At 43.1% G+C, this 10,760-nt stretch overlaps 1 protein-coding gene across 1 annotated transcript; it reads left to right on the forward strand.

Annotated features, from left to right (window-relative positions):
• Positions 1–816: 816 nt before the first annotated feature.
• Positions 817–10,427, forward strand: RPL28 (ribosomal protein L28). The gene is made up of 5 exons (XM_073602637.1): positions 817–895; positions 2,907–2,996; positions 7,897–8,020; positions 8,994–9,112; positions 10,295–10,427. Exons 2-5 carry the CDS (start codon positions 2,916–2,918, stop codon positions 10,382–10,384), a joined length of 414 nt encoding a protein of 137 aa, XP_073458738.1. The 5' UTR covers positions 817–895; positions 2,907–2,915; the 3' UTR covers positions 10,385–10,427.
• The last annotated feature ends 333 nt before the right edge of the window (positions 10,428–10,760 follow it).

Raw genomic sequence — 10,760 nt, forward strand, 5'->3', positions numbered from 1 at the left:
ATAAGAGGTGTACTATGGGGGGAGAAGTGAAGGTAGATAAGATGTGTACTATGGGGGGAGAAGTGAAGGTAGATAAGATGTGTACTATGGGGGGAGAAGTGAAGGTAGATAAGAGGTGTACTATGGGGGGAGAAGTGAAGGTAGATAAGAGGTGTACTATGGGGGGAGAAGTGAAGGTAGATAAGAGGTGTACTATGGGGGGAGAAGTGAAGGTAGATAAGAGGTGTACTATGGGGGGAGAAGTGAAAGTGGCTGAGAGGGATTGCATACCTCCCAACTTTTTGAGATGGGGATGAGAACACCTATTTGGCAAAATGATGTAGGCATATAGGACATACCCCTGCCACGCCCCCCTTAAAAGAGCAATAAACAAAAAAATATATATTTTTACCATTACTATTCCTTTATATTGACTTTTGGAATTTACAAATGCAGCAATTTAGAAATTGGATGAAAGGTTTAGCACTGGGAAACACTTTTTGAAAGATAAATGGTGCATTTTATATACAATATATAGATCAGAACAAAATGAGGGACAAATGAATAAAGAGGGACATTGTTCCAAATCAGGGACAGCCCCCTGAAATCAGGAACATTTGGAAGCTATGGGGATGATGCACCAACAAAAGGTGTCATGAGAGGATGCTGTGGGTCACTGCACGCCATGTAATGATGAAATCGGCTAGCTGATGGTTTCTGATCAGATGATATATTTGTTGCTACACTCCACCACGCACTTGCCATCGCTGCCCTTTTCAAACATGGCGTTGTAGTTACAATCACATCGTTAACGTAATGACGTAACATCCCGGGGAGGACGGTGAATTGTGAAGCGGAAATAAGGCCTGGCTCCGCCCCCTTTCCTTCCTTTCCTCTCCAGGCTGAGCGGAGTGAGGTAGTGTTCCGTTACTGTGGCTCTCCGTTCCGGGGGATATGGGGTTATAATGGCGGGGAGAGAGCACCACTACGCCTCCGCCGCTCTGTGCTGCCAGGCCTGTCGGCCCTGAGGCGGGTGGAGCGCTGTAAGTGGTGCGGGGCCGCGGCTAATACAAGCACATGGGGTGAACGTGGTAGGCCCGGAGCGGCCTGCTGTGTGCGGATCCGGGGCTCCGGGTATCCTATGTCTGCTGTATACATCTGATAGGCGAGCCCAGTACAAGAGAGCCGGCCTGGTGTGCAGCTCCTCTTGAGCCTGGCCCAGTACCCTGGCTGTGTGGTGATCGGGCTGGAGGACATGACAGTTAATATTTGTATTTGGGATTTCAGGACAATCGGTGGGAAGCTGATGATCGGTGCTTGTCTGTCACAGAACCAGGGCCTTGGAACATCTGTAGAATGTTTTTATTCTTCAGCTTTGAGATTTTTGTCCTGATCCGAAGTGTATTTCTTAAAACCCTAAAGCAACAATTAAATATACTGCAAGTTATTCTTAGATTTGGTGGATGTATAAGGTTTTCATTTTTTAGACTTTTGTTTTCTCAGTCCAGCCTGTAAGGCCTCATTCCCACAGGCAGATCCGCTCAGCTCTGTCCGCCAGCTCAGCAGGAGATCTCCCTGTTGATCTCCATTGAGGCGGCGGATGACAGGTCCTTCTCTGCTCACTGAGAGGGGAGGGGCCTGTCAGCGCCGCCGATTCCTATAGAGGGATCGGACAAAAAGAGACAGCATGTCCGTTTTCATCACATCTCATCCGATCTGCCATGACGGATGCAATCGTATTGCCATACGTCTGATTTTAGTGGCTCGGATGCCAGTGGACATGGTCACCTTCGACCAGCATGGAGCGTTCGTTCAGGTCCACCTAAAAAACTGACAGGCGGACCTGAACAGGTCCGTTTGTGTGAAAGGGGCCTAACACTTCCTGTCTCAGAGTGTCCCCACTCTGGATGGCAGAGCAACTGAGACCCCTTTGGACAGCAGCATTGTCAATGTGGGGAGGGGGGTGTTAGGTGCCCTAGCAGGATTAGATGGACTTTACTAACAAAAGTTGGACTCCAGCTTACACATTTTTAGGCAGTTACAGCAAACTTTTAAGCACCCCTGTCAGTGTTAAAGTTGTTATGGTAAAGGGCATTTTATCGTCTACATTCTGTGTTACAATACAAAATATTTTATATGCAGGCCCCCTCTCCTCCTCCCCAAATACTCACCAGAGCCCAATCTCAGTCCAGCACTGTGCATGTCTGCAGTAGCTCCTCTGCCATTGGCTCCTGCTGCTGTCAGTCAAAATCTGTGATCAGGGGACGGGCCGAGTCAGGATGTGTCTAAATAGACTCAAACAGCCTGGCTCAGGAGCAAGCCCACACGAGTGCCCCCTATAGGAAATTAAATGGCCGCACGCTCCCCTGGAAGCTTTTATACTTTATTGAAGTGCCAAGTACTGATTAAAACATTACAGCACTGACAGGAAGGAAGGTGTTTCATGCACAGCAACGCTTATTCGCTCCCAAATTGGTAATGAATAAGTGCTGCTGTGTGTGAAATGCATCTACTTTCCTGTCAGTGCTGTGATGTTTTAATCTGTACTTGGCACTTCAATAAAGTATTTGTGCTTCCAGGGGAGTGTGTGGCCATTCCACTTCTATTGTCTGGATCTCAGGTGAGCCGGACACCTCGGTCCGTTTATCACATATGGGGCTAAGTGTCCTTACCTGAGGCAGTGTAGCTGTTTGTGTGGACTGAATCGGCTTCCTATGGGGACACTTAGCATAGGGAGGAGCCAAGATCGCCAGTGGCAGACTTGAGAAGAGGAGGATCGGGGCTGCTCTGTGTGCAAAACCACTGCACAGAGCAAGTATAACATGTTTTTTTTTTTTTTTAAAGCCTTTAATATCCATTTTAAGCTACCTGCTTACCTTTTTGATATTTGCAAATTAAAAACCCATCTGAACAATTTGTTTTTGTAGGTGCCGAAAATGTCTGCTCATTTGCAGTGGATGGTCATCAGGAACTGCTCCAGTTTCCTAATCAAGAGAAACAAGCAGGTGTACAGTACTGTAAGTAGAGATTTCTTCTCTTTAAGGTTTAAACAGCTATACATGAGGCATGTGTATTCTTTCTTCGATCTTGGTTGCCTTTAGGGGTGCGGAAATTAACGATTAATTCCTTGATTAATCGTTAATTTTTTTGATCGGTAGGCTGCCTGCCCGGGCGCGGCTTTGGGCCAAGATGTAGCAGCAGTGCTCCGCTCCCCCCTCCTCCTCCTCCACTATATGTCATACACAGTCTGCCGGCATCTCCCGCTGTGTGTCCCAGAGCAGAGTGTGAAAACTTTGGCCGCGCTGTGAGAAAAGTCCCGCCCTCTTCCTAGATCACCTCGTGTGATAGACGCAGTGTTCTGTCTATCCCACGAGCTGATCTAGGAGGAGGGGGGAACTTTTCTCACAGCGCGGCCAAAGTTTTCACACTCCGCTCTGGGACACACAGCGGGAGATGCCGGCAGACTGTGTAATCCAGGCGCTGACTACAGTGAGGCTACCATTATGGGCACGGCTAGGCTGAGTTTGACGTGTGACATCCTAGCCATGCCCCACTATGGCCGGCTTCGGCCGTTGCCATAACAGTGCTAAATCAGCTAAAAGTTGTTGGATCAGTATGTGCGTTATAATTAATCGAACATGAAAATTTTAATCAGTAACAGCCCTAGTTGCCTTGTGTATTTCTTATACATATGCAGTAATTCAGCGTGAAACTTTGCCTCTATGTAAAAATTTCCTTTATTAACCACTTAAGGAACGGGCCTATTTTTTTTACACTTGGTGTTTACAAGTTAAAATCAGTTTGTTTGTTTTTTTTTTTTTTTTTTTTTTTTTTGCTAGAAAGTTACTTAGAACCCCCAAACCTTTATTTTTTCTTTTTCAGACACCCTAGAGAAAAAAATGGCGGTCGTTGCAATACTTTGTCACACCGTATTTGCGCAGCGGTCTTACAAACGTACTTTTTTTGTGAGAAAAATTACGCTTTTTTGAATTAAAAAAAAAAATAAAACAGAGTTAGCCCAATTTTTTTTTTTTTTTTTTTTATCGTTACGCCGAGTAAATGGATACCCAACATGTCATGCTTCAAAATTGTGCCCGCTCGTGGAATGGTGATGAACTTTGACAGTTAATCTCCATAGGCAAAGTTTCAACATTTGTACAGGTTACCAGTTTTGAGTTGGAGATCTTTTGCTAGAATTATTGCTCTCGCTCAAACTATCGTGGCTCCGGCAAGCGGCGGAGATGATGGGACACGGTGGGAGGGTGAAACCGCGGTGAAACCGCAGCAGAGACCACTTTTTTATCTGAAAGCGGACCGCCCCCAGGTTTTTAAAAATACAGGGGTTAGGCAGCTATTTGCTGCCATAATGGTATTCAATGGCGAAATACCAATGGCGGGCGGTGCGGAAATGGTTAAAGATGCAATGGATTTTTATCCTTTGTGGCTATTGGGGAATGTGTTCAATTGAGTTTTTGTGTCAGTATTTGGCTTTATCAGCTTTGGTCTGGTTGAAAGCAGTGCTGAGTATAATCAGGCTGCCAAGGTGGAATTCAGTTTGCCACCAACTGAAAAAAACTCTGCGGATATTAAAGTAGAACTATAGGAAAACATCTTTTTTTTTTTTTTTTTTCATTTTGGATAGAGTAAGGGAGGGTCATAACCCCTCTGTTTTTTTTTTTTTTTTTTGCCATCTGTGTCCCATTGAGGAGATTTCCATTCACTTCTTGTCCCATAGCCAAACAGGAAGTGAGAGGAAATCCCTGCAAATTAAAGGCGTCCCATGGGGACCCCAAGGTCACCAGAACTAGTGTCCCCATTGGAAGATTTCCGCTCTTGACTTTTCTGGGGACAAACCAAAAGTATTTTTTACTTTCTATATTAATGGTAAACAGGACAAATAGAGAGGGCACATCTCTCTAACAGGGACACAGGCTGCAAAAAAAAATGCAAGTGTTATAATCAATCTGCACTCTGTCCAAAACAAAAAAAGTTTTGCCTTTACATATATTTTAATCTTAATAAACACAGCTTCCTCTTATTGAACTGGTTACACACATCGGCTAAGTCACAAAGATAGTACATAGACTAGAACAGGGGTAGGCAACCTTAAAGAGGTGGTGATCTACCTGAACAACATGGGATAAGGCAAAGATCACCGGGCACATTGTCACCTCCACACCCGATTTAATCCCCTACTTGCAAACTACCATGTAGCAAACATGTGCATTGCACGGCAATCGTGGATTTTTAATCAGGTGCTGAGGAGGAAACATATCACCTATCAAACACACTCAGGTTGCTTTTCAGGGGAGCAGCAGTGCCCGCCACAGAGCAGTGTATCTGCAAATTTCCTGGGTTATCTGTGCTTTGCCTTAGACTTCTATGATATCCTGCCAGTGTGGTGCACTTTCTGAAAGCGCACCAAAACTCTTGCACCAGCCCATGATCTGCCAGTCACCTGGTTGCTGACCCCCGGACTAGAATGATGTGCAAATCACCACAAGAACATTTTATTTTTTGCCCTATTAGTGAAATTTAAAATTGGATATTTTGGATAACTTTACATGGGACATCACACCCTTTTGTACCGCTTTAGGCAGCGTACACATTTCCACAGAAAGAGTGCTCAGCACACTTTGTATCACTTGAGACAGAACATTTATTGAGTGCCTCAAAAGGAATAAGTTATTTAGCAAAGCGTTTGCTTCATTTTCTAAAGTTTTTAGTTTTAACCGTTTCATGCCTAAGGGTAAAACAAATCTTAATGCCCAAGCACAATTTTGCAACTTTGACATGCATTAGTAAAACCGTACATATCACAACTAATTTGTGCATCCAGGTGGAATCGGGAGTTTTGAGTCCTGATCGTTAGTACGGGGTCCAGGGCTCTCGGTGAGACCCCGATCTCTTTGCTAGGAGAGTGCGGTGCGTTTCCAGCACAAAGGGAAGTAATGCGGCCCCGTGCCAAAAAGCCCAGTGCAGTGGGTGTGTTGAGTTGGCGTCAAGGAGTTAGAAATGAATTTTGACAAATGCATGGGTTTTGGTGCTTCTCTTTATTTTCCGGTCTCTCTCTCCTATCCCATGCCTTCTGCTTGGGGATGAGATGCTTTGTATCTAGTGGCTGTATTCACTGAAGAGCACTATTGGCCCATAAACTGTATGCTTGAGCTTAACCGCTTGCCCTCCAGCGTATGACGGTATACGTCGGCAGAATGGCACAGCTGCGCAAATGGGCGTACCCGTACGTCCCCTTTAAATCGCGGGTGAGGCAGACTATGTCCCCTGGTGGCCCGCGATCGTGACACGGAGAGGCAGAATGGGGAGATGCCTATGTAAAGGCATTTCCCTGTTCTGCCTAGCAACATGACAGGGATCTACTGCTCCCAGTGATCGGGAGCAGTGATCTGTCATGTTCTAGTGAGCCCATCACCCCTAAAGTTAGAACACGCTGAGGGAACACACTTAACCCCTTGATCGCCCCCTAGTGTTTAACCTCCTCTTTGCCAGTGACATTTACACAGTAATCGGTGCATTTTTATAGCACTGATCACTGTATAAATATCAGTGGTCCCAAAATAGTGTCAAAAGTGTTCGCAGTCGCGATAAAAATTGCTGATTACCGCCATTACTAATGAATTTAAAAAATGACAAATATATCCCCTATTTTGTAGACGCTAGAAGTTTTGCGTAAACCAATCAATATTCGCTTATTTTGATATTTTTGGGGGAAAAAAATGTAGAATACAAATCGGCCTAAACTGAGGAAAAAATGTAGTGTTTTTTTTTAATATTTTTTTTGAGATATTTATTATAGCGAAAAGTAAAAAATATTGCTTTTTTTTTTTTTTTTTTTTTCAAAATTGTTGCTCTTTTTTTGTTTATAGCGCAAAAAAATAAAAACCGCAGAGGTGATCAAATACCATCAAAAGAAAGCTTTATTTGTGGGAAAAAAGGACGTCAACTTTGTTTGGGTGCAACGTTGCACGACTGCGCAATTGTCAGTTAAAGCGACGCGGTGCCGTATCGCAAAAAATGCTCTGGTCGGGAAGAGGGTAAATCATTCTGGGGCTGAAGTGGTTCAAAACCATCATGGGGCTTGATGGCATGGCTTGCATTCAAGCAAGAACACTTGAATACACTGAAAGGATTCCTTAACCTACCAAAATGTATTTTAAAAGTATGCTATTCCCTGAAAACATAAAAAAAAAAAACTGCCCTCTGCAAATAAAGGCTCTTAATACCTCATACTGGCAGGCGGTGTCTTCAGCTACTTTGGCTGAAAAATCTACAATATCCAACACACAAATGCTGAAGTTTCTTCAACCAAAGTAGCTCTTGAAGAAAGTGAACAAAGGACGTTCACTCTGTTATAGAATAGACCAGAGTCAGTCTAAGTGGGAAGAAATGTTTATTATAGTGGACACTAAGACATATCTAACTTCCTTTTTTGTAATACAATTCTACATTACCTGAATCCAGTAGCATATTTGCCAAATGAGGCTGCATCGTTATCTTGGTAATTGTTAGGATTATTTCTTTAGACAATCCCCCTCTTCCCAAGGTCCTTCCTGTAAATGGCTCATACACTGTGTAGAATGTACTTGAGACATCTCAGTATACAAAGAATTTCACAGTCAGCTCCCTGTTCTCATCCTATAAAGAGACCCTGTATTGTTATAGATAGAATGAGTGGTGTAATAATTGGGCACACAGGCGTTTTGGCTTTAATCGCCATTTTTTCACCCCTGCCAAATAGACAAGTATTAGTAGTGTTGGGAGCAGATAATGTACCATTGCCTGTTAGGAGCTTCTAAGTTATTCCTTGTTTACCACGGAAGTCATACATTGGTGGACATTGTGACATTTTTTAAAGCTTTTTCTGTACTTGTACAAATTATCAGTGTAATTTTTATCTAGGAGCCAAACAATCTGAAGGCCAGGAACTCATTCCGCTACAATGGTCTGATTCACAAGAAAACAGTCGGTGTTGAGCCTGCTGCTGATGGAAAGGGGGTCATTGTGGTCTTGAAAAAGCGTGCTGGTATGTAGTTAGATTAAATTAAGCTTTGTTTCCTGCTATCCATTTACAGAGACCTGTGTTGTGAGAAATACAGTACTGTATTAAATTTTTTAGGTATGTTTGAAGAAATGCTGTAAAGTAAGAATGCTATCAAAAATATTCTCTCTTTTTTTTTTTTTTTTTTTTTTTTTTTTTTTTATTTATTTACAAAATGCAAAGTGACCACACAGAAGAAAATATAAATCAAAGAAATATTGTGCCTACCCTTTGGCTTCAAACCAGCATCAATTCTTACACTTGCACACTTTGTACACTAGCACAAAGTCAGGGATTTTGTAGGATGAGTCAGGTGAATGATTAAAGACGAGCTATAGGCAAAACTTTTTTTTTTTTTTGGATAGAGCAAGGGAAGATTATAACTCCTGTCAATTCATTTTTTTACTATCTGTGTCCCATTTGGGAGTTTTCCCTTCACTTTTTGTCCCATAGCCAAACAGGAAGTGAAAAAAAATCCCTGCAAATTAAGGGAATTCCTTAGGGACCCCCAGGTCACCAGAACTAGTGTTTCCATTGGAAGATTTCCGCTCTATTATCTGGGAACATGCCAAAATTTGGGATTTTTGTTTACTTGCAATGTTAATGGTAAACTGGATAAATTGAGAGGGCAAATCTCCTTAATGGGGCTTTTAATACTTCTCAACCTTATCCAAAACCAAAAACAAGTTTTGCATTTATAGTTATACTTTAACCAATTATAATGTTGTCAATTTCATGTGTATATTAAAACTGTCATAAACAAACAGCTGTGTAGGAGGCCTAAAACTGGGCGAGGGACAGCCAAACTCTGCTACTCGGGGGAGGGTGCTAATTGTACTGTAATAAGAAAGCATGAGTGGGATTTCTGCTTATAATTATCAGATCAGTTATATCGCGTACAAAAATTTTGCCTTGCTGTTTTTTTGTGTTGTGCAGTAACCTGAAACTTTCTTTTTAGGCCGACGCAAACCTGCCAAGTCATATGAGAAGATCACCATTAACAAAAACTCCCGTGCTACCCTCAGCAGCTTGCGCCACATTATCCGCAAGAATAACTACAGGAGGGACCTGCGTATGGTGAGTTATTGTCTATGCTCTTTGTGAATGATCACTGACTTAGACTGGCCAAACATACATTTTTCTTATTCAATTTCCTTTAGATTTATCTTTAAAGTGATTGTAAAGGTTTATTTTTTTTTTTTAAATAACAAAAATGTTATACTTGCCTGCTCTGTGCAAGGGTTTTGCATACAGTGGCCCTGATACTCCTTTTGTGGGGTCCCCCGGCGGCACTCCTGCCTCCTCCTCTTTGAGTGCCCCCATGGAGAGCCGCTTCCCGTGGGGCAATCGTGCGGGCGTGCTTCCGAGTCCTGCTGCTGCGTCCATTGACACAGATAGCAGGACTTGGTCCTAGCTCTCGTGTCACGGGATTCGATTGACAGCAGTGGGAGCTAATAGCTCCTGCTGCTATCAATCTATCCAATGTGGACCTCAGATGTCGGCTGAAGCTGCTGGGCTCGTTCTCGTTGCTGGAAGGAGCCTGTCCTTGTATTCAGCCAAAGCTTTTTTTTTTTTTTTTTTCTTTTTTTTTTTTTTTTTTGTAAGTAGAGCCTGCAATGTATTGCGGTGGTGATCAATGGATCATGGGTGACATGCAAAGGCTCCTGCACACTCTTCTCTAAGCTCTCTGTCTGCACAGATCTACAGGCTTTCAGTTTGAGACCTAGAGGAAGGGTCGATGGACCATGTGTGCAGTAATCATTATAGTTGTGTTCCATTGAGAATTATGTCCATCTGTCTGCCACAGAGACTTGTAGTTCATTCACAGATCTTTGCAAATGAATGATGTGATTGTGTGTGCAGAGCCCTATGCAGAATTCAAGTGACATCTGGCACAGTGGTGAATGGGTCGACATAGGAGAGGGTCAGAAACTGTGACCCATCTGTATCTACAATGAAGGCACACAACTGCCTGCTTTGCAAACACAGATACCGAAGGCTGTGGCTTGAAAGCTACTGCTGTCTTAGCCTTTTGACAGCGGTCAAGCTGTGGCACAGGAGGAGGAAGACTGCAACCCAGTCGTTGAGAAAAACTGGCACATTGATGTGTGGTACAGAGGCATAGGTACATCAATGCATGACACTGCAAAAGTGTTGCCCAGTACAGCTTGGTTCATGCGTTTCACATCGTAAAATGGTAACTGGTAATTTTCTAGGTTCTTGTGATTAGTAGAATTGACTTTTGTTTCTTTTATTTAGGCGGCTCTTCGCCGTGCCAGTGCTATCCTGAAAAGCCAGAAGCCAGTTGTGGTGAAAAAGAAGCGCACCCGGGCTGCCAAGACTGCTTAACTTTCTAGGAATATCCGTAATAAAATTTTTTCAAACCAAAAAATATCCTTGCCTTGGTGGCTGTTTGTCAGAACGTCTGTGTTAATTGCTGTAAATTTGAAGATGTACTTCAAGTTGAGTAGTAGAGAAAAAAAGATTTTACTGGTAGTAAGTTTAAAGCCCAAGTGTAGCTAAAAAATAGAAACACCAATACAAGGGGCTTAACTTGCCAGCAGCATATGTGTCCCTTGTGCTGATTCTTCTGTTAGTAGTAGTCGTCCTCAGTCCAGCATAATTGTGCCTGCTAATGTGCATTACAGAATATGCTGTGTGCGGCTATATGTACATAACTGCTGGCGCTCATATGGGTGTATTTATCATAATGTATTGTTTCTTG

The sequence above is a fragment of the Aquarana catesbeiana genome, linkage group LG10, assembly GCF_042186555.1.
Source record: "Aquarana catesbeiana isolate 2022-GZ linkage group LG10, ASM4218655v1, whole genome shotgun sequence".
Taxonomy (NCBI): domain Eukaryota; kingdom Metazoa; phylum Chordata; class Amphibia; order Anura; family Ranidae; genus Aquarana; species Aquarana catesbeiana.